General features: G+C 42.3%; 1 protein-coding gene across 1 annotated transcript in view; it reads right to left on the bottom strand.

Annotated features, from left to right (window-relative positions):
- Positions 1–24651, bottom strand: part of LOC124789283 (carboxylesterase 5A-like) — an 88918-nt gene that overhangs the window by 9677 nt on the left and 54590 nt on the right. Inside the window, exons 5-7 of the mRNA XM_047256589.1 lie at positions 19923–20122; positions 15761–15911; positions 8613–8794 (exon numbers count right to left, since the gene is read on the bottom strand). Coding sequence (XP_047112545.1) covers positions 8613–8794; positions 15761–15911; positions 19923–20122 — 533 coding nt within the window. The remainder of the gene's footprint in view (positions 1–8612; positions 8795–15760; positions 15912–19922; positions 20123–24651) is intronic.

Here is a 24651-nt window from a genome sequence, read left to right as displayed (position 1 = left end):
TGCAACTATTGGCATGTGGCAATTGGCACTGGTCTTTGGCACTCTGGCAGTGCATTGCACGGCCTGATGAATCACGACACCTTCTTCATGATGCTGATGGGAGGGTGCGAATCCGCCGTCTTCCAGGTGAACAGTTCCTGAACACCTGTACTGTGGAAAGGAGGGGAGCTGGCGGCGGCTCCATTGTCTTCTGAGGAACATTCATGTGGGCATCCGTGGGCCCAGTGGAGCTCGTGCGAGGCAGCATGACGCCCACAGAGTATTGTACACTTATAACCTGTTTCCCGACAGCAGTGGCATTTTTCAAAAGGATAATGACCATGTCACAGGGCCAGGAGGGTGACGGAGTCGTTCGAGAAACATAGTGGCCAGTTCCAATTGATAGGCTGGCGTCCCAGCGCCAGATCTGAACCTGATATGGCGAGTTGGGAGGCTAGCACATCAATTGGCACATTTGGGTGTGATTGAACGTGGTGTCAGAGCTCATCGCACCCCTCCCCGAAATTTACAGGAATTAGGTGACTTGTGTGTGCACAAGTGGTGCTAATTCCCTCGAACGCCATATCAAGGCCTCACTGCTTCCATGGCAAGACGCGCCGCCGCTGTTATCCGTGCCGAAGGTGACGTACCGTCTATTATGTAGGTATCATAATGTTCTGGCTGACAACTGTATACTGCTCTGGACGGTTGCTATCCATTAAAGGTGTTGTTTTCCCGCCGCTATCAACAAGACTAGTTCCAGTCGTCAATCGAGATGCTCAATTGAACTGTAAAGATTTTGTCGGTTACAAAAATCTACTCAGGCTCACAAAATAAATCTACATGCTAGCGGTGATCGTATGCACTGCAATTTGGAACACTAACTGTCACTAAGAGTCACAACTCAACCCCAGAGATATGTGAGTGGCTGCATTCGAACCAGTCCAGGACGGGTAGCTTGATGCCATCAAAGAAGAATCGTGCTCCGCTACCACTAGAGTCGACAGAGTGGAAGAGGCCGCCAATGAACTGTCAATAGGAACTGATCTGACCAAGATACGACGACCGTTCTGGGAAAGGTTTCAAATGATTTTAGAATCAAAGTGGTGGAAAGATAAGACGAGTACACCATATCAAGACTGGGGATCATCCACCAATTATACAACGCTTTAACAGTGCGTCGCCGACTGGTGTACGACACAAATAAAATACGAAAATTCGGGAGAAAGTGGATAAAATGCTGCACGATGACATCACTGAACTTTCAGGGGTCTTTCGTCCTGTCTTGTGATCCTTGTGAAGAAGAAGGATGACATGTGGCTTTTCTGTGTCTACTACCGCTGTCTGAAAAAAATAACAAAAAAGATACCTATTCGTTCCGGCACATTGAATTCACCCTAGACTTCCTGAGAGGATCAAAGTATTTATTAGTTTCGGACATGCAGACAAGGTACTGGCAGATCGAAGTGGGCGAGGGTGATCGGGAAAAGACTGTATTCATAACGCCTTACAACATCTAACGGTACAAAATTATGCCGTTTAGACTACGTTAAACCTCTAGGCACTTTTGAACGTATGATGGACAGTCAGCTTCGATGCCTTAAATGAAAGACATATTTTTGCTGTATGGATGGCATTGTCGTTAATTTGGAATAATTTGAAGAACATCTAAGTTGGCAGTCAACATTGCTGAAATGTGTTCAGGCTGAAGTTCTCGGCCTCTATACGGAAAAACAGCTCTTTAATGTCTAAGAAAAATATCTTGGGGCACATGGCGATGGAGTCCCACCCGATCCAGAGGATATAAAAACAGCCATTGATGTCCTGGCTCCTTGGCACATTGGTGATGTGAAGAGTTTTTTGAGATATGCTCTTACTACTGGCGACTGAGAAAGGACTCATGCATCAAGAGAAATCCCTTGCAAGAGCTCCTGCAAGATGAAGTCAGTCTTATCTGAAATGAGGTGCAAGAAAGATGTTTCCTTGTGCTTAAGAAGGCACTAACATCTCCTGCAGTTCTAGCATTGTATGATAAAAATAATAACAACGTTAATGGTTATGGGATAGCTAAGTTCTAGTACACATTCAAGAAGGTTTTGAGAAAGTGATAGCTTATGTTTCCAGAGTAGGGTTCAAATCCGAGATGAACTACTCAACAACCGACGAAGTATGTCTGCCATTGCCTGCCGGAGTGGCCGAGCGGTTCTAGGTGCTTCAGTCTGGAGCCGCGAGACCGCTACGGTCGCAAGTTCGAATCCGGCCTCTGGCATGGATGCGTGTGATGTTCTTAGGTTAGTTAGGTTTAAGTAGTTCTAAGGGCTAGGGGACTGATGACCTGATATGTTAAGTCCCATAGTGTTCAGAGCCATTTGAACCATTTGTCTTCCATTAGTCTGGCCCACTAACAAGTTCCGACTGTATTTATTTGGCAAACGATTGACCGCTGTGACGGTGTACAATTCTCTAGGTTAGCTGACTAGCCTGGAGGAACCACCGGGTCGTCTGGTAAGATGGGCTTCAGGAACACTACGTCACAATGCTGTACAACAACGGACGCTAAGAACGCCGACTTTCTATAAAGGAATAATCTACTGGAACACAGCAACGTATACGAAATCTGAGTAATCACTACATTAAATAGAATTGCTTTGGAACGGAGGGAAGCTCCAGCATTGCTGAAAACCATACAAGCCCTGAAGAATGAACAACAGGTCAAAGAGGAATTCCAGTTAAAGAACGAAACATTGTGTAAGAAATCAGATGGGCGGGAAGGGGCTGCTCATCATCCCAGCTCTTCTGCGGACGGCTGTCCAGAAGTTTTTCTACTTGTAATCTCGGCTTCATGAAGACTCAAGGGAGATACAGACTCGGGTATCACTGGCCAAGTCTCCATCTATGAGTTAAGACGCTTTGTGTGTCGCTACAGTGAATGACAAGGGTGGAAGCATATGCCAAATTTATCTCTGGGGAATCTGCTGCCCCATTCCATTAGAATGGAATAGAGTTTTTGGCGGATGTTCTCGAAGCCGACGATCGAGATTAGATGGCTATTAGTCTGCCACTACTAACATATCTGCGTACCCACCATAAAAGCTGTGCCACTGTCCGGAAATTACAAGGTTTCTTGTAGTAGACATCATTTTGAAGCAAGGTGTATCCCGTGAGACGATGTTCTGAGAGTGGAAAAGTTCTCCAGTGGAGACTAGTATCAGAGATAATTAGAAGTTGTGACGTCATCCCCAGGATGAAAACTGACTACCATCCGCCGATGAATGGTCTCACTGAACTCTTTAATAAGATGTTGGCAGCTAAGCTTTCGATGTGTGTTGATGTCGAACAAGCAGATTGGGATACAATACTGCCCACTGTGGCATTCAATTCGCACATTACACAACAAAGCAAGACACTATAGGCTTCACAACGTTCTTTCTCCTCTGTGATCGTGAGCCAAAAACGACAATGGACACACTGCACCCATTTTAACCGAACGACACTCAGGATGACTACATGAAATATCTCATCAGCAGGACCGAAGAAGCAAGGCAGCCGGCTATCAGACCCTGGAGGCACAGGAGCAACACAGAGAGCGCTGTAACGCCAAGAACAGAAATATACCAAGAGACTTGGTATGGAATTTCACGCCTGCTCGGAAGTGGGATTTTAGGAAAATATACTAAAGCACTACTCTAGGCTGTTTCGAATGCTTACCGCTTGTCGGATATTATATACTAACTCACATCAAGAAGATAAAAGCTCAGAGACGTCGCCCATCTCCTCCGTATGAGGAGCAGATCGACGATGGGGCTTCTCGTTCAAAGATTTTGAATACTCACTCGACGATCGCGCAGCTTCCATGTGCGGGGCTACTTTTGATGCTCGTCATAGTGAGGAGGAGGTGACAAAACAATCACAATACAAGGATCCAGCTAGCGCTACCACACAGAGGATCAATGAGAAGATCTAGACCGAGGTTACTGTAGTCAGCTCCCACGACAAATTTTGGAACTTCGGTTGGTAAACAGTGCCGAGCGTGGCTTGGCAGTTAGTATCGCTATCTGGAACGTGGCTGTTCGCCAGTTCAAATATGACAATCACCAATTGCTTGTTTGTTAGTAATCTTATTTGTCGTTCCTGCAAGGTTCTCGAAATTTCTTTTGATTATAATGTTCGTGCATTTTGGAATATTTCGTTTATCAATAGCAGCAGAGCAGAGCAGAGCAGGCAGGGATGCAGTCGTTTGCCCCTACTGCTCAATCTGTACATCGAAGAAGCAATGACGGAAATAAATGTTCAGGAGTGGAATCAAAATTCAAGGTGAAAGGATATCAATGATACGATTTGCTGATGGCATTGCTATCTTGACTGAAAGTAGAGAAGAATTAAATGATCTGCTGAAGGTAATGAACAGTCTAATGAGTACAGAATATAGATTGGGAGTAAATCCAAGAAACACGCAACTGATGAGAAATAGCAGAAATGAGAACATCCAGAATCTAACCACCAGGATTGATGGTCACGAAGAAGATGAAGTTAAGGAATTCTGCTACCTAGGCAGGAAAGTAACTAATGACGGACGGGTCAAGGAGGACATCGAAAGCAGACTAGCACTGGAAAAATTGGCATTCCTGAGCAAAAGAAGTTTGGTAGCATCAAACACATGCCTTAATTCGAGGATGAAATTTCTGAGAAGATACGTTTGAAGCACAGTATTGTATGGCAGTGAAATGATAAGGTTAGGAATAAGGAGGTTCGGCGCATAATCAGAGAGGAGAGGAATATGTGGAAAACACTGACCAGGAGAAGCGACAGAATGATAGGACATCTGTTAGGACATCAGGGAATGACATCCATGGTGCTAGAGTCAGCTGTAGAGGACAGAAACTGTAGAAGAAGACGGAGATTGGAATAGCTCCAGCAAATAACTGAGGACGTAGGTTGCAAGTGCTTAGAGGTCGGCACAAGAGAGTAATTGGTGCGGGCTGCAGCAAAACAATCAGAGGACTGATTACGCAAAGAAAAACAATTAGACTTTTGGGTGGTCGACAACTACAGTTTATTGTCGCTTAGGTATAAAATTTTATTCCCATTTGATATGTTTATATGTTGAGTTTCTAGATATTTGTATCTACTCTCTACCATAAGCATGCTAACATTAGATGTTCCTTCCGTTATTACCAAAGAAATTAATTTGATGTTTGTGAAGCCCAAGTAGAGTGAAGTCTGAAGTTGCGATACGGTCCAGAAAAGAAACGTAATGTATATGAGTTTTGATATTATCCAGAGAGTTATGGATTGGAGTTGACATGAAGATACGGAACAGAACATACTGTGACAATACAAGGCAAAATAGCGTAAAATTTACCCTAGTAAAAGGCAACAGTCATGACAGCGTAACTAATCACAATCCTTGTAGATCTTCTTTCTATTAAATACATTACCAAGGAAGGATTATTCTACCAGATTCCAAATCAGTCTTTGCCTTGCTAGGAAACAACAACGCAGAGAAAATGAATGTTCCCATAACACACGAAAAGTAGATGCAATACTGATTCGGCCTCTATTGGTGTTAAAAGGTTCGTCTAAACAATTGAATTCGCATTTCATCAGCGCCTTCTCCCGTTTTGGTTAATTTCAGAGTGGCTGTCAGTTATTTAAGCAGCGAGAAGCAAGACAAAAGAGGAAACCAGAATCTGCTCGGAAAAATTTTTCTCAAACTGTCTATCTGCAGGTTCCTCGAATGAAAATAGCTATTTGAGCTCTAATGGGGTAGGACTTAGTCTCCACCTGACCGGTGTTTATGTTTCGTAATTTTGATGTTTTAAGTTGCATCAAAACAAATCAAATTTCTGTACCCAGGAGATATATAGTGAATTAAAATACGTTTACACAATTGCCGTAGGCATAATATGACATTTCTTGCAGTTCTCTGGTCCTATTTTATTTCCACTTTACTAGCAAATCAAACATTAATAGCCTAGCAAAATACTGAAGTTATTTTTTTCGTCTTGCTAAAGAAATTTGGCTTTTATTAACCAACTAAAATGTACTGTTCTTGGCGGCTGAATAACAGTTAATTTAGATTCTACATTGCTGCTTAGTTTCAACTGTTGCTCAATTTTAAGTGCTCATTTTCATTTCCTCGTAAATATAGTCCTAACAGATTACATGTTATTACCTAATAAAGAACAAAATGACAGAGAATAGTCCAAGAAAAACTGGCATCTAGAAAACCACACTGAAAAGCTTAATACCAGTACTTTAGTGTGAATTTTTAGACTACACATTCCAGGAGTTATTTCGGTACTGTTGCTGCTGTGCCTAACTGACAGACATTAAATAGGAGTAACAAAAATTTAATAAGGCAGCAGATTAGTTTCAACTTGAAGCTGAGCAGAAAGAGTGATTTAGTGTATAATATAAGACTAGAGACTGACACGCTTCTGTCTCTGATTTAAAAGCGCAATATGTGTTCTGGTTACCTTCTTCACCAAGTTCAGGCATTATTCTCATGCATAAAACAGCAGTTAACAGCACAAAGCTAAGCAATGTAAGTAGAAGACATCTTCTTCCAATATTCACCAATTTTACATCTTATCAAAGGTCGCGTACTAAGATCATCTAAGTTTGTTGGAAGTAAAGACACAGAATTAATCACTATGCTCTTACAACAAAAGCCTTGGCTTTATAAAAATAGCCCTTTACTTTAAGGAATTCTAATATAAAAGTTGACAAAGTAAAACACATGCAATATTTTCCGCTATGCTAGAGCAGTGTGCTTGTTCTATGTGCCTTTTTGGAAGTACTTTATGACTGTTGCATAAGTGCAAGCATAGGATTCATGATCTAAAAGATTAAAAAAGTAACTTGTTTCGGGACTGTAAACAGAGATATACTGAAGATAACGCCTTTATACACTACCGTCGCATTTGTGGATTTTAAGTACATCGAGTAACCAAAAGAAAAAAGAAAAAGAAATCCAACGATATTTGAAGCATTCACGTAACTAAGCATCTCAATTTCCTTAGCGGGAAAATTGTAATACGACAACTACCAAACTCACATTATTTAGAATGACGGAATATAGCGTGTGGTAAAAATAAAATGGTTGTTGACAACTAGTGCCACAGATGACCAAGCACCGATATACCAAGGGTTACAACTAGAAATGATACGAGAAGCGTTTCAGCAGCGCAGACACCAGGCACAGGGATCATACACCATTGTAGCTGCGCATCCACAGTAACGTCTTTTCTCTGACACATGGAAGTAGTTCTCTGGTAGCTACTTAAACGAACCTAAAATGTTCTTATCAAACGTCTGTGATGACACTAAAAGGTACATATGGCATTCATTCTCCTCCTGTGTGCAGAAGAATTAAAAATTTATATATATCTAGTAGGTACATGCAATAAGATGAATCACTGTTAAATTGAGAAAGGAGAAACTCGCAAATCTGAATTTACCTGTTGATTTAACTGAGTTAATGTGGTTAACTATGACTGATTTTTATAGGTTCTCAGTGATAAGTATGTTGGTAGAATTTCTGTCAGTACTTTACATCTTTTTATTATCTAATTACGTAGGCCGTAGCTACCATTGCGTTTTAAACTATCTATAGTATTCTAATTTAACTTACATAGTACATTATTAGATACTGTTTAGCTCTGAACATTCGTTCCTAACAAGTTATAGCTCTCACTTTACTTAACCAAAAATATTATTTTCTTCCTACTTAAGACAGTTAAAAATATGCTAATAAATTTTACAAATTAACAACTGTAGACTAGAAACTGTACATAGATGGCTATTTGTGTAGGGACGTAAAAGCCAACACAAACAGCAAAGACAGGCGTGACACGTCATTAGCTGTTTGTACTGAGACTTTAGTCAGTAGTCATGATGATGTAAATCTGTTCAAGAAACAACCGGGCAATACACAAATGCTGAAAGACGCGAGGAGGACTTGTAGGCTAGTGCAAGGTTGGGTATGTTTTAAAGATAGTTGCATGGTCCCCTTTAGTGTTACAGAAATGTTGTTGGAGGACATCTTGAAATGATTAGAGTACGACAGTAGATAGGAGAGACTAAAGGTAAATACACAAGCTGGACAATTAAGACTCCTGTATAGGATGGATGTGAATGACAATGACCATTCACTTGACAACTTATCCATCGAAAGGCTTTTTCTTATACAACATCAAAATGTTCGCTTATATCTAAAGAAAACGCAATCTGAAAATTTAAAAGATATGCAGAAGAATATATATAGGTTTTCTGTCTCCAACGTGAATTTCGGTGGCAGCTCGTAAAAGAAATTAATGTAGTATGTTTCATAATGTTAAAATGCGGAAGAAATTTGAGGTGGAGCATAAGATCAACCACAAAATTAATTGTAATTATACATTTCAAAACTGTTACATGTTATAACATTTTCATCAGTGCATGATATTGCCGATCTCTAGTGAATACAAGAAATAAAACCTTCCGCAATATCAAATAAATGTGGATTGGTACTAGTAGAAGGAACCGTAATAGACCATATACCAAGTAGGGAAGGTGACCTTTCTCAATAAACTAGCACTCCGGTTGGCAGACTTGCCTATAGACTGAGAAAAAGCTTCTGGTTTACTTACGTCCACAACAGGGTCAGGATTGTCCACAGAGACAGTGCCATTACCGAAGTAGAACTCCCTCATTTTGAGAGCTGCCTCCTGCTGCTGCTGTGCAGTAGCAAGGTGCAAACAGGGTGCCACCGACTTGACAAATTGGTTGTTGAGTATCTCCACTTTCTCTGTGTCGTTAACCATTTTGTAACCTGCCAGATAACAATAGTTAAGTGATGCCCTTTAGACTATCGGTGCGATATAACTCTACTAGATCTACTAAAAAGGAAATACGAGTTATTAAATTTCAAGGGGCAGTGTCATCACGTGTTATGAGACTGGTTTCTGCAGAGTTCTTTTAGTGTGACAAGTTTAATAAATATCGATTCATTCAGTGGTAGCTAACAAATAGTTTTATTTCAGAGATTCATACAGTTCTACAACAGGACTATTGCCTGTACATGAATGAAAATAGAAATTTTGGATGAATTTGATCTTAGGCATGGTACTACAGCATTTTTATTTTCAAAAGAATTATCAAGTTCTTCAAAGGTAAACCTTTTACATATAAATTTTATACACATACAGCAGAGTGTGTGTCTATGTGAGTGTACGTGTGCGTGTCTGGCATCTCATCCCAAAACCCTGCGTTAATATCAATCAGATCTGGCAAAAAAGTCACAGATCTCAGACATATCAGCACTGTAGGGTCCCTGCATGACAGTGTGTTGTGTGGGAACAGTATCAGCCTGCCCAATCATCCTGCTCTGCATGGCAGCCTACATGACAGTGCAAGAGACGGTTTTATGAGGCCCAATATGTAGGCTGCCCTTCATGACAGGTCTCTTATATTGGAGTAGTATCATCACATTTTATTGAAGTGTGCTTTAGGAGCTACATATGCTATTGAGCTTGGATAGGGACGAGACAAATATGGGGATGAGTAGAGTGAGGTGGAGGAGGAAGTGGATACATCTACATCTACATGACTACTCTGCAACTCACATTTAAGTGCTTGGCAGAGGGTTCATCGAACCACAATCATACTATCTCTCTACCATTCCACTCCCGAACAGCGCGCGGGAAAAACGAACACCTAAACCTTTCTGTTCGAGCTCTGATTTCTCTCATTTTATTTTGATAATAATTGCTACCTATGTAGGTTGAGCTCAACAAAATATTTTCGCATTCTGAAGAGAAAGTTGGCCGCTGAAATTTCGTAAATAGATTTCGCCGCGATGAAAAAGTCTTTGCTTTAATGACTTCCATCCCAACTCGCGTATCATATCTGCCACACTCTCTCCCCTATTACGTGATAATACAAAACGAGCTGCCCTTTTCTGCACCCTTTCGATGTCCTCCGTCAATCACATCTGGTAAGGATCCCAAACCGCGCAGCAATATTCTAACAGAGGACGAACGAGTGTAGTGTAAGCTGTCTCTTTAGTGGACTTGTTGCATCTTCCAAGTGTCCTGCCAATGAAAGGCAACCTTCGTCTTCCCCACAACATTATCTATATGGTCTTTCCAACTGAAGCTGTTCGTAATTTTAACACCCAGGTACTTAGTTGAATTGACAGCCTTGAGAATTGTACTATTTATCGAGTAATCTAATTTCAACGGATTTCTTTTGGAACTCATGTTCATCACCTCACACTTTTCGTTATTTAGCGTCAACTGCCACCTGCCACACCATACAGCAATCTCTTCTACTGGTCTTCGGATGACCTTACTAGACGGTAAATTACAGCATCATCTGCGAACAACCTAAGAGAACTGCTCAGATTGTCACCCAGGTCATTTATATAGATCAGGAACAGCAGAGGTCCCAGGACGCTTGCCTGGGGAACACCTGATATCACTTCACTTTTACTCGATGATTTGCCGTCTATTACTACGAACTACGACCTTTCTGACAGGAAATCACGAATCCAGTCGCACAATTGAGACGATACCCTATAGGCCCGCAGCTTGATTAGAAGTCGCTTGTGAGGAACGGTGTCAAAAGCTTTCCGGAAATCTAGAAATACGGAATCAACTTGAGATCCCCTGTCGATAGTGGCCATTACTTCGTGCGAATAAAGAGCTAGCTGCGTTGCACAAGAATGATGTTTTCTGAAACCATGCTGATTACCTATCAATAGATGGTTCCCTTCGAGGTGATTCATAATGTTTGAATACAGTATATGCTCCAAAACCCTACAGCAAACCGACGTCAATGATATAGGTCTGCAGTTCGATGGATTACTCCTACTACCCATCTTAAACACTGGTGCGACCTGCGCAATTTTCCAATCTGTAGGTACAGATCTATCGGTGAGCAAGCGGTTGTATATGATTGCTAAGTAGGGAGCTATCCTATCAGCGTAATCTGAAAGGAACCTAATCGGTATACAATCTGGACCTGAAGACTTGCCCGTATCAAGCGATTTAAGTTGCTTCGCAACCCTTAAGGTATCTACTTCTAAGAAACTCATGCTAGCAGCTGTTCGTGTTTCAAATTCTGGAATAGTCCATTCGTCTTCCCTGGTGAAGGAATTTCGGAAAACTGCGTTCAATAACTCCGCTTTAGCGGCACAGTCGTCGGTAACAGTACCATCGGCACTGCGCAGCGAAGGTATTGACTGCGTCTTGCCGCTTGTGTACTTTACATACGACCAGAATTTCTTCGGATTTTCTACCAAATTTCGAGACAATGTTTCGGTTTGGAACCTATTAAAGGCATCTCGCATTGAAGTCCGTGCCAAATTTCCCGCGTCTGTAAATTTTAGCCAATCTTCGGGATTTCTCGTTCTTCTGAACTTCGTATGCCTTTTCCGTTCCCTCTGCAACAGCGTTCGCACCTGTTTTGTGTACCATGGGGGATCAGTTCCATCTCTTACCAATTTATGAGGTATGAATCTCTCAATTGCTGTTGCTGCTATATCTTTGAATTTGCTCCACATCTCGTCTACATTTGCATAGTCAGTTCGGAAGGAATGGAGATTGTCTCGTAGGAAGGTTTCTAGTGACACTTTATTCGCTTTTTTAATTAAAAATATGTTGCGTTTGTTTCTGGTGGATTTGGAAGAAACGGTATTGAGCCTAGCTACAACGACCTTGTGATCACTAATTCCAGTATCAGTCATGATGGTCCCTATTAGCTCTGGATTGTTTGTGGCTAAGAGGTCAAGTGTGTTTTCGCAACCATTTACAATTCGCGTGGGTTCGTGGACTAACTGCTCGAAATACTCGTAATTTTCGGAGAAAGCATTTAGGACAATCTCGGAAGATGTTTTCTGCCTACCACCGGTTTTGAACAAGTATTTTTGCCAACATATCGAGGGATGGTTGAAGTCCCCACCAACTATAACCGTATGAGTGGGGTATTTATTTGTTACGAGACTCAAATGTACTCTGAACTGTTCAGCAACTATATCATCGGAGTCTGGGGGTCGGTAGAAGGAGCCAATTACTCACTTAGTTCGGCTGTTAAGTGTAACGTCCACCCATACCAATTCGCACGGAGTATCTACTTCGACTTCACTACACCATAACCACTGCACCACCAGTTCTGCCTAATCTATCTTTCCTGAACACCATCTGAGACTTCGTAAAAATTTCTGCAGAACTTATTTCAGGCTTTAGCAAGCTTTCTGTACCTATAACGATTTCAGCTTCTGTGCTTTCTACTAGCACTTGAAGCTCAGGGACTTTCCCTGCACAACTACAACAATTTATTTTATTTATTTATTTATACATTTATTTTACCTGGCAAGATTAGGGCCTCCAGGCACTCTCTTACACCTAACCAGGCATACTCAGATTCAACAAATTTCAGTTTCTACAGAGCATTAAGGACATATAACATGTTATACAGTATTAAGCAAAACGAGGATAATGGAATGTAGTCAAATTAAATCGGGTGATGCTGAAGGAATTAGATTAGGAAATGAGACACTTAAAGTAGTAAAGAAGTTTTGCTATTTGGGGAGCAAAATAACTGATGATGGTCGAAGTAGAGAGGATATAAAATGTATACTGGCAATGGCAAGGAAATCGTTTCTGAAGAAGAGAAATTTGTTAACATCGAGTATTGATTTAAGTGTCAGGAAGTCGTTTCTGAAAGTATTCGTATGGAGTGTAGCCATGTATGGAAGTGAAACATGGACGATAACTAGTTTGGACAAGAAGAGAATAGAAGCTTTCGAAATGTGGTGCTACAGAAGAATGCTGAAGATAAGGTGGGTAGATCACGTAACTAATGAGGAGGTATTGAATGGGATTGGGGAGAAGAGAAGTTTGTGGCACAACTTGACTAGAAGAAGGGATCGGTTGGTAGGACATGTTTTGAGGCATCAAGGGATCACAAATTTAGCATTGTAGGGCAGCGTGGAGGGTACAAATCGTAGAGGGAGACCAAGAGATGAATACACTAAGCAGATTCAGAAGGATGTAGGTTGCAGTAGGTACTGGGAGATGAAGGAGCTTGCACAGGATAGAGTAGCATGGAGAGCTGCATCAAACCAGTCCCAGGACTGAAGACCACAACAACAACAACAACAACAACAGTATTAATGTTAAAGAAAAAAAATAGAGATTATAAAAGTAGCACAATGATAATTATAACAATCAAGAATAGTAATAATAATAATAGTAATGACTATGTATATGAAAGTAAACATATTTTTCTTTTATGAATGTCAGTCCTATTGCTAGTTGGGAATTTTCTTGTTATATTCTTGCAGCTTGTGAGTTATTCTCACCAAGCAGAGACATAAGACGATAGAATGGGGTGAATGAGATATAGAAGAGGTAGATAGGTTAGAGGAAGAGAAATAGAATGGTAAAATTCGAAGCTATGATGGAGAGGAGAAAGAAAGAGATAAGAGTGGCACAACAATGGTGGCTATACCGTCCCTAATAAGTAAGTCTTGAGTTCCCTCTTGAATGTTGAGTGGTTCTGGATAAGACGCAGATCACAGGGGAGCGCGTTCCATAGTCGTATGGCTGAGATGGAGAATGACAAGGAGAAAGATTTTGTGTTATGTAAAGGTACAGCCAAGATGCTAGACGTATCCGATCTGGTATTGCGGTTGTGGAATGATGATAGGTGTTTAATGTGAGAAGATAAGTATTGGGGGCACCAGTGACTAAGAAATCGATGAAGTAAGCACATCGTGTGGAGATCGCGTGCCTTATGTGGGCGTATCCAACCTAGCTGGGAGTATGAAGGACTGATATGATCATACAACCGTATATTGCATACGTATCTAACGCAAGCATTCATCACTAGCTCGAGGCATCTCGAATTTTCACTATTTGTGCCGTGTTGAACTACATCACAGTACTAAGATTAGGCAAGACTAGTGTTTGGACTAATTTTTGTTTAACATGGGTTGGAAATATTTTTCTAAATTTTTGAATTGCATGTAGGGAGGAGAGCGATTTCCGGCAAGCTGTGACTGTTTGTTCCTCCCAGTTTAGGTTTCATCCAAGATTATTCCAAGGTCTTTTACTGATTTTTGGTGTGGTAGTTGGGTACCATTGAGCAACTACAATTCCGACTGTTCCTTGATCCAAGCACGTCCTGTATTTGCCATGCACCCTTTGAGGTTGCAGCCCACCCCGTACTTTCCCGAGGCCTTCTAACCTAAAAAACCGTCCAGTCCACGCCACACAGCCTGCGCTACCCGTGTAGCAGCTAGCTGAGTGTACTGAACTCCTGACCTATTCAGCGGAACCCGAAACTCCACCACCCTACGGCGCAAGTCAAGGAATCTGCAGCCAACACGGTCGCAAAACCGTCTGAGCCTCTGATTCAGACCCTCCACCCGGCTCTGCGCCAAAGGTCCGCAGTCGGTTCTGTCAACGATGGCAGGAGGGAGGAGCCGCTTGAGGCAGGTGTAGGTGTACAGGGGTGGTAAGAATGTGGACAAGGAACAGGGGGATGTAGGGACAGTAAGAGAGAAGGGATAGGATATCATCCAAAGGAGGGGGAGAGGCAGATAAGGTCAGGGTGTGTGGTGGAGGAAATGGACAAAGAGTGGGGAAGGAGAATGAAGACAGAGAGTGAGCGGATGAGATGGACACAGAGACGAGGAGGAGCTGGAGGAGCAGGAGGTGTGTTCAATATATACGTCAAACACATAACAGGTGAAACTATGAGGAAAAGTTTTAAACACAAGACATTGAGGAACCCTTCACAATTACGTTTAAAATGAAATCTTACACTCATCTTTCATAAATGTTCAACATATACTCCAGCGAGTGTATCACAAGCATCCAGTCCACAGTGAATCTCGTGAGCAGGTCTGGAATTATTGCATTTACTTCTACTATACGGTATTGTAGCTCATCTAAAGTTGTTCCAATTGGAGGCACATGGACATAATAATTCACAACCCACCACAACAAATTAAACAAAGTGAAAGACGGGAGACCTGGAGTTCTATGGTGCAATTTGAGATATGTTTTCCCCTTGTCACTAAGCCTTCATTGAGGCTACGCTCCCGATATAGATGTAAAGTTTTTGTTCCTGTTTTATCGCCATCTCGAATCATCGCACATTGGCTTATGAAGGATCTAGCTGCACCAGAAGGACAACTAATGGGAATCACATTAATTGGCAAATTACAACTGGTGCCAAGAGAAACTTTTGTTTCGATGTGTAAGTTAAAATTCGCCCCAAATACCATCTAAATTAATGTAGAATGTAGAAGATACAGATTTGTGAAAACTGACATTTTGTAACATGCTGTATTGAGTAATCGCACAAAGTCACGGCGAGTGACATTCCATACACATTTTACGACACGGTCCAAGGACATGTCTGCAGTAAGCTGCTCATCTGTTGACACTTATTAATACAAGGTGGCCGATAGTTCCTTGGCAAGGCGATCGGTGTAATTTTTTTTCTTGCAGACGTTGTATGTGCGAAACTTAACTCTTGTAATGGCACAAATGTTTCTGCAATAGGATATACAGCCTCAGATCAGCGACATGGAAAATCAGTTATTCTTCAACCTACAATGCAACGTATCTGCAATAGCATATACAGCCTCAGATCAGCGACATGGAAAATCAGTTATTCTTCAACCTACAATGCAATGTTCACTACCTCAGCGAGGAGTGATAATCTATGGAATTGATTCACGTGGTAATAATTAACACTGAAATTGTAACACCAAAGTACTCACCCAGCTCTCCGGAAGTGACTCCTGTCATGATGGGTACTCTGTGGAAACGGCCGTCGATGAGCGTCTGAATTGATGACTCCGTGAGGAAGGCACCGTCGAGATCTGGTTCGACGTGTGGTGACCACACTTCATAGATGTATAAGACCTTCAGCTGGGATCAAACAGCAAGTATTCTTTAATTTCACTTTAAAAGTATCCTTTATTGATTACATTAGATATTATGTGTCTTATTTAATGGGATAAAATTTGCTGTCTGAAACATGTATACGAAAAAGGAACACACATTTGGTAGGTTAACTTTCTGGAGTGACAGCCCAAGTGCACATACAAAGAACAGCCTCACTTCGCTTTTTTTCGGTCTGAAGGTCTCATCTTCGTTTTACCTCATATGATTTCCATATAAATGAGTTATTCACTCTAGGAATGTGTAGATGGTTAGTTACTCATTGACAAGGATTTCATGATGGTATAAGATTGATAAGACTGTACAGTACTAATACCTGCCTTGCTATGTGACATAAAGGACCTTCTGGCAACAAAGGTAAGGTCCTGCAGTGCGGAGTGGCCGCCTGGTTTGAGGTGCCATGTCACGGACTGCGCGGCCTCTCCCGCCGGAGGTTCGAGTCCTCCATCGGGCATGGATGTGTGTGTTTTCTTAACATATGTTAGTTTAAGCAGTGTGTAAGTCTGAGGACCAATGACCTCGGTAGTTCATCCCCTAACAAATCCACACACATTTGAACATAAGATCCTGAAGCAACTTCAGAGTGTCTTCTACATAAGTTTTGATATGGCATTTCAAAAACTTTTCTCAGTTGTATGTACATCCTAGTGGACACCAAAAACATCTTAAATATCAGAAAATGTAGTACATTCATTTAGTAAGTGTACCAGCATTGTTGGGGAGATCCAGTTCCAATAAGTGTACTGCTGCTGACCTCACTTAAGTCAAAACTACCTTCCGAGGTGAGCAGTTAGCTGCAGTCTTCACACAGCGTTCCACTGTCACCATGGCGGATGCAATGGTTCTGTGTCACATTAGTGGGATAATATCAGACCTTGCAGCAGGGGACCAAGGATATATGTGTCCTCTGGCGTCCGTCAAACTACGTTACACTCAGGTATTACGAGGTCCTGCGACCATCCCCATTAGGGAGAGAGTTACTATTTCACACCAGTGTAATAATTCTTAATTATTGCGCACTTAAATACATGAAATCTCTCAATAACATATGCCAAAGATAAGAGACATTCATTTTCCGTGGGCCCTGGACAGAGTCGATGTCAAGGTGTATAATGGGTTCAAATGGCTCTGAGCAGTATGGGACTTAACAGCGGAGGTCATCAGCCCCCTAGAACTTAGAACTACTTAAACCTAACTAACCTAAGGACATCACACACATCCATGCCCGAGGCAGTATTCAAACCTGCGACCGTAGCGGTCGCGCGGTTCCAGACTGTAGCGCCTAGAACCGCTCGGCCACTCTGGCCGGCATATATAATGGGTAAGGCTACTAATGTGATGTTAAAAGTTCTTTGTGGGGCCTTTATTTATTATGGGCCCAGATATAATAGCAGCAGCTGCATCAATAGAAATAGTAGTAGAAGCAGTAGTAGTAATAATTTTATTCAGTTCATCAGTGAATCAGTCTTATAAGCATGCTCGACACGTCATGTTATTATACACACATCAAAAAAGGGGTTTTGCATCACCTCAGTTACGAGAGTTCCAGAACCTGTACAGAAAATCGGAATGTAGATCAACATCATTTCCGCCCTTTTTATTGCTCATGAAAACCGCATATTGCATGTTGTACCACCATACAGCGAGACCTTCAGAGCTGGTGGTCCAGATTGTTGTACATACCGGTACCTCTAATGCCCAGTAGCACGTCCTCTGGCATTGATGCATGCCTGTATTCGTTCTGGCATACTATCCATAATTTCATCAAGGCACTATTAGTCCGGATTGGCCCACTCTTCAACGACGATCCGGCGTAGATCCCTCAGAGCGGTTAATGGATCACGTTGTCCATAAACAGCCGTTTTCAATCTATCCCAGGTGTTTTCGATAGGGTTCATGTCTGGAGAACATTCTGGCCACTCTAGTAGAGCGATGTCGTTATCCTGAAGGAAGTCATTCACAAGATGTGCACAATGGAAGCGCGATTTGTCGTCCATGATGACCAATGGCTTGCCAATATGCTGCCGATATGGTTGCACTATAGGTCGGAGGATGGCGTTCACGTATCGTACAGCCGTTACGGCGCCGTCCATGACAACCAGCGGCGTACGTCGGCCCCACATAATGCCACCCCAAAACAGCATAGAACCTCCACCTTGCAGCACTCGCTGGACAGTGTGTCTAGGGCGTTCAGCCTGACCGGGTGGCCTTCAATCACGTCCCCGACGATTGTCTGGTTGAAGGAATATGCGACACTCATCGGTGTAGAGAAGGTGATGCCAATCCTGAGCGGTCCATTCGGCATGTTGTTGGACACATCCGTACCGCGCTGCACGGGGTCGTGGTTGCAAAGTTGGACCTCGCCATGGACGTCGGGAGTGAAGTCGCGCATTATGCTGCCTGTTGCGCACAGTTTGAGTCGTAGCACGACGTCCTGTGGCTGCACGAAAAGTGTTATTCAGCATGGTGGCGTTGTTGTCATGGTTCCTTTAAGTCATAATCCGTAGGCAGCTGTCATCCACTGCAGTAGTAGCCCCTGGGCAGCCTGAGAGAGGCATGTCATCGACAGTATCTCCTACATGCCCGAACAACATCGCTTTGGTTCACTGCGAAACGCCTGGACACTTTCCTGGTTGAGAGCCCTCCTGGAGCAAAGTAATCATGCAGACGTTATCAAACCGCGCTATTGACTGTCTAGGCATGGCAACTACAGACAACACGATCCGTTTACCTCCTTCCTGGTGGAATGATTGGAACTGATCGACTGGCGGACTCACTCCGTCTAATAAGCGCTAGTCATGCATGGTTGTTTACGTCTTTGGGACTGTGTCTGTGATACAATATCCACAGTCAACGCCTTTCTTCAGGAGTTCTGGGAACCGGGGTGATACAAAACTTTTCTTGATGTGTTTATTTTAAATGAAAATGAAAAAGTAATTCATTCTTACTTACCTTTTAGTCTGGTAAAGATGCGGCATGTTGTCGAAATGGCCTTCTGTTAGGTAATATCTTCACATACGTCTGAAGTAATTTATAGAAGCCAATGGAAACCTAAGTGAGGATGGAGGGATGGAGACTGTAGACTCCATTCCCGAATGAAAGACCAGCCTGTTTAAAACAACATATTTTGCCTGTGTCAGAAACGAGTGTAGATTGGGCAAGACGAGCGATACCAGTACATTTGATGCCACCCAAATGTTACGTGGGCACTTCATGAGACATACTCTGTCTCAGGTACCAGTTGTGTAGGTATGAGGACTTCACATGCTCCTGTGAAGAGTTATCAACAGGAACAATGTGATGAAAAGTTTCGCTGTCGATGACTGCAGGTTTTAACAGTGGATAGACAGGTCACGAAAATATGTGCCAGTTCACTATTGGACAGCAACAATTCGCCCAACAGCTGCACATTGGAGAACAAATTCCCGTTTCTGAGGTACGGAAGATGCCATCATTCATATGTACCTCTGCTCACTGAATGTGATGCTCGAAATATCAAAGAAAATCACTTGAGGAGTCGCGGGACACTTTAGCATCTGCTGTGACAGCATACGTGTATGCCGGAAACCAAGCCGGCCGAGGTGCCCGAGCGGTTCTAGGCGCTACAGTCTGGAACCGCGCGACCGCTACGGTGGCAGGTTTGAATACTGCTTCGGGCATGGATGTGTGTGATGTCCTTGGGTTAGTTAGGTTTAAGTACTTCTAAGTTCTAGGGGACAGATGACCACAGATGTTAAGTCCCATAGGGCTCAGAGCCATTTGAACCATTTTTGAACCGGAAACCAACTGAAACAAGAGTGAATCTGTTGTGGTACCTAGTTAGCATTTTGTAGGAGACTTTCAGCGTTCACTGCATCTGACGAAGGTGGTACGTGTGTGTGTGTGTGTGTGTGTGTGTGTGTGTGTGTGTGTGCGTGTGCGTGTGAGTGTGTGTATGTGTGTGAGTGTGTTTATCGCTGCTGGCAACAAGAAACATACCTCATCTGTCAGGATGACTGAGTTGTCCACGACAAGATCCGCCGTGTCGCGAGAACGGAGGAATTCAACCAGCTCCTGTGAGTTATTTGTTTCTAAACCAAGGATGGAACCCAGTCGGAAGGAGTTCCAGCGAGCGTACTCCAAGGGGTTTGGGTGTCCAATGAAGTTGCCGCTCTGGATGATGACCCTTGAGAAGAGTCCTGTACAAATTAGGATGTATGTCAACAGGAAACATAAAATGTCTAAACATGAGATTCACGAGGCAGCTATAACTATTTCTTGCAGTTACAGTGTCCATATCTAACATTTGAAATTCAGGATAAAGGATACAGTAAAATTTGTTTTATTTTGTGTACATCTGAGACAGTTTACTCAATACAGCACCAAAGAACTGTGATCAGCTGGCTGACAGCCTGTAGCTTTCTCACTTAGCAGTTGATACGAAAGACTTACTACAATATGGGCTTATGGTAATTCTCCCTTTCAGACACATGCTCATGCCGAGTTTGAGCGATAACCGATCGTTCTTGTATCATACCTTATTAATTTTTTTCATACGATGTATCAAAGATAATAATGATAGCAGTGCTCTGTAAACATTAATTTTTAGTAAATTCCTGATCACCCAGAAAACGTCGTACACAGATCGTATAAGACATTCATTACCACGGGATTCTCAGAGAACCAAATTTTAGAATAACTATTGTACCTGTTTCCCGAGATGTGAGCAAATGTTGAAGGCGCTGAAAGACACGAGCGTTCAGTTGACTGTAACGTGTGAAAAGTTCTTATATGACGACATCGGAGCTCATTGTAGTTTGTTGCTATTGCAATGTATGCAGGATTGCGCTCCTGGACATTCGGCCACCAGACCAGTGCATACGTTTGCAGGCTACGTACGATCATACCTCACCTCAGAGCAATGTACAGGTTACACTATACTGCGCTGTACTCGTAGGCATCTCTTCGCTACAGCGTGGTGACATGTCCACGTGACATGTACTTAATACGCCGCTTCGCACATTGACAGCCAGTTATGCGCTGGGCCCCGACCAATCATTAGCCACTATGAGTCTACATTACAGACCAACTGCGTGCCACAGCTACTGCCATCAAGGCGACGTCTCACCCTCGCCGTGAGGCCCGTACGATGCTGAAGTTCCGCCAGCCACTACAGAGGATGTCGCTTTGCTGAATCTACGTCCTGACTGCTTATGTGCCATCATCTCATGGGAATGTATCCTAATGGTACCTAGCTGCTCATCAGCCAAGTCCCAAGAACTCCCAGCGTAGTGAGACTGTGTCGTTACTTATCTTCTCTACTCTTCGCCACTTCGACGTTGATGGAGTTCGTCTTAATGGGCACCTGCTAGAAATCGTCAAGGATCGGCATTTCAGTTGTTATCAAGCTTCCTTAGTAGCTCTACTTAGTTTTCTTTTCATGTTAATAAACAGACAGCTGTTATTTGCAAAGTATGTAGCTCAATACTCTCTGATACACCCCTTGGCTAGGGACATACCAAATATGTTTCGTTCACAGAATGAATCCAATTTGTACCCCCTTGCTAAAAGGATGCGGCTACAGGATGTCATGTGGGCAAATCTGACCTGTCCTCTCTAAGTATAACTGCATCTCCCATTTTATGATGCCTGTATGCATCGCCAAGGTGAATAGATTATAACACAGCACTTTGACAGTGTATGAGTTGAGTTACTAACAATTGTTGTTGTTGTTGTTGTGGTCATCCGTCCTGAGACTGGTTTGATGCAGTTCTCCATGCTACTCTATCCTGTGCAAGCTTCTTCATCTCCCAGTACCTACTGCAACCTACATCCTTCTGAATCTGCTTAGTGTATTCATCTCTTGGTCTCCCTCTACGATTTTTACCCTCCACACTGCCCTCCAATGCTAAATTTGTGATCCCTTGATGCCTCAAAACATGTCCTACCAACCGATCCCTTCTTCTAGTCAAGTTTTGCCACAAACTTCTCTTCTCCCCAATCCTATTCAATACCTCCTCATTAGTTATGTGATCTACCCACCTTATCTTCAGCGTTCTTCTGTAGCACCACATTTCGAAAGATTCTATTCTCTTCTTCTCCAAACTGGTTATCGTCCATGTTTCACTTCTATACATGGCTACACTCCAAACAAATACTTTCAGAAACGACTTCCTGACACTTAAATCAATACTCGATGTTAACAAATTTCTCTTCTTCAGAAACGATTTCCTTGCCATTGCCAGTCTACATTTTATATCCTCTCTACTTCGACCATCATCAGTTATTTTACTCCCTAAATATCAAAACTCCTTTACTACTTTAAGTGTCTCATTTCCTAATCTAATCCCCTCAGCATCACCCGATTTAATTTGACTACATTCCATTATCCTCGTTTTGCTTTTGTTGATGTTCATCTTATATCCTCCTTTCAAGACACTGTCCATTCCGTTCAACTGCTCTCCCAAGTCCTTTGCTGTCTCTGACAGAATTACAATGTCATCGGCGAACCTCAAAGTTTTTACTTCTTCTCCATGAATTTTAATACCTACTCCGAATTTTTCTTTTGTTTCCTTTACTGCTTGTTCAATATACAGATTGAATAACATCGGGGAGAGGCTACAACCCTGTCTCACTCCTTTCCCAACCACTGCTTCTCTTTCATGCCCCTCGACTCTTATAACTGCCATCTGGTTTCTGTACACATTGTAAATAGCCTTTCGCTCCCTGTATTTTACCCCTGCCACCTTCAGAATTTGAAAGAGAGTATTCCAGTCAACATTGTCAAAAGCTTTCTCTAAGTCTACAAATGCTAGAAACATATGTTTGCCTTTTCTTAATCTTTCTTCTAAGGTAAGTCGTAAGGTTAGTATTGCCTCACGTGTTCCAACATTTCTACGGAATCCAAACTGATCTTCCCCGAGGTCCGCTTCTACCAGTTTTTCCATTCGTCTGTAAAGAATTCGCGTTAGTATTTTGCAGCTGTGACTTATTAAACTGATAGTTCGGTAATTTTCACATCTGTCAGCACCTGCTTTCTTTGGGATTGGAATTATTATATTCTTCTTGAAGTCTGTTGGTATTTCGCCTGTCTCATACATCTTGCTCACCAGATGGTAGAGTTTTGTCATGACTGGCTCTCCCAAGGCCATCAGTAGTTCTAATGGAATGTTGTCTACTCCCGGGGCCTTGTTTCGACTCAGGTCTTTCAGTGCTCTGTCAAACTCTTCACGCAGTATCTTATCTCCCATTTCATCTTAATCTCCATCCTCTTCCATTTCCATAATATTGTCCTCAAGTACATCGCCCTTGTATAAACCCTCTATATACTCCTTCCACCTTTCTGCCTTCCCTTCTTTGCTTAGAACTAGGTTGGCATCTGAGCTCTTGATGTTCATACAAGTGGTTCTCTTGTCTCCAAAGGTCTCTTTAATTTTCCTGTAGGCATTATCTATCTTACCCCTAGTGAGACAAGCCACTACATCCTTACATTTGTGCTCTAGCCATCCCTGCTTAGTCATTTGCACTTCCTGTTGATCTCATTTTTGAGACGTTTGTATTCCTTTTTGCCTGCTTCGTTTACTACATTTTTATATTTTCTCCTTTCATCAATTAAATTCAATATTTCTTCTGTTACCCAAGGATTTATATTAGCCCTCGTTTTTTTACCTACTTGATCCTCTGCTGCCTTCACTACTTCATCCCTCAGAGCTACCCATTCTTCTACTACTGTATTTCTTTCCCCCATTCCTGTCAATTGTTCCCTTATGCTCTCCCTGAAAATCTCTACAACCTCTGGTTCTTTCAATTTATCCAGGTCACATCTCCTTAAATTCCCGCCTTTTTGCAGTTTCTTCAGTTTCAATCTGCAGTTCATAACCAATAGATTGTGGTCAGAATCCACATCTGCCCCTGGAAATGTCTTACAATTTAAAACCTGGTTCCTAAATCTCTGTCTTACCATTATGTAATCTATCTGATACCTTTTAGTATCTCCAGGATTCTTCCAGGTATACAACCTTCTTTCATGATTCTTGAACCAAGTGCTCTGTGCAAAATTCTACAAGGCGGTTTCCTCTCTAATTTCTTAGCCCCAATCCATATTCACCTACTATGTTTCCTTCTCTCCCTTTTCCTACTGACGAATTCCAGTCACCCATGACTATTAAATTTTCGTCTCCCTTCACTACCTGAATAATTTCTTTTATCTCGTCATACATTTCATCAATTTTTCCATCATCCGCAGAGCTAGTTGGCATATAAATTTGTACTACTGTAGTAGGCATGGGCTTTGTGTCTATCTTGGCCACAATAATGCGTTCACTATGCTGTTTGTAGTAGCTAACTCGCACTCCTATCTTTTTATTCATTATTAAACTTACTCCTGCATTACCCCTATTTGATTTTGTATTTATAACCCTGTAATCACCTGACCAAAAGTCTTGTTCCTCCTGCCACCGAACTTCACTAATTCCCACTATATCTAACTTTAACCTATCCATTTCCCTTTTTAAATTTTCTAACCTACCTGCCCCATTAAGGGATCTGACATTCCACGCTCCGATCCGTAGAATGCCAGTTTTCTTTCTCCTGATAACGACGTCCTCTTGAGTAGTCCCCGCCCGGAGATCCGAATGGGGGACTATTTTACCTCCGGAATATTTTACCCAAGAGGACGCCATCATCATTTAATCATACAGTAAAGCTGCATGTCCTCGGGAAAAATTAC

Source organism: Schistocerca piceifrons, chromosome 3, assembly GCF_021461385.2.
Source record: "Schistocerca piceifrons isolate TAMUIC-IGC-003096 chromosome 3, iqSchPice1.1, whole genome shotgun sequence".
NCBI lineage: Eukaryota > Metazoa > Arthropoda > Insecta > Orthoptera > Acrididae > Schistocerca > Schistocerca piceifrons.
The sequence above is the reverse complement of the archived record's forward strand: the minus strand, read 5'-3'. Positions and strand labels throughout refer to the sequence as shown.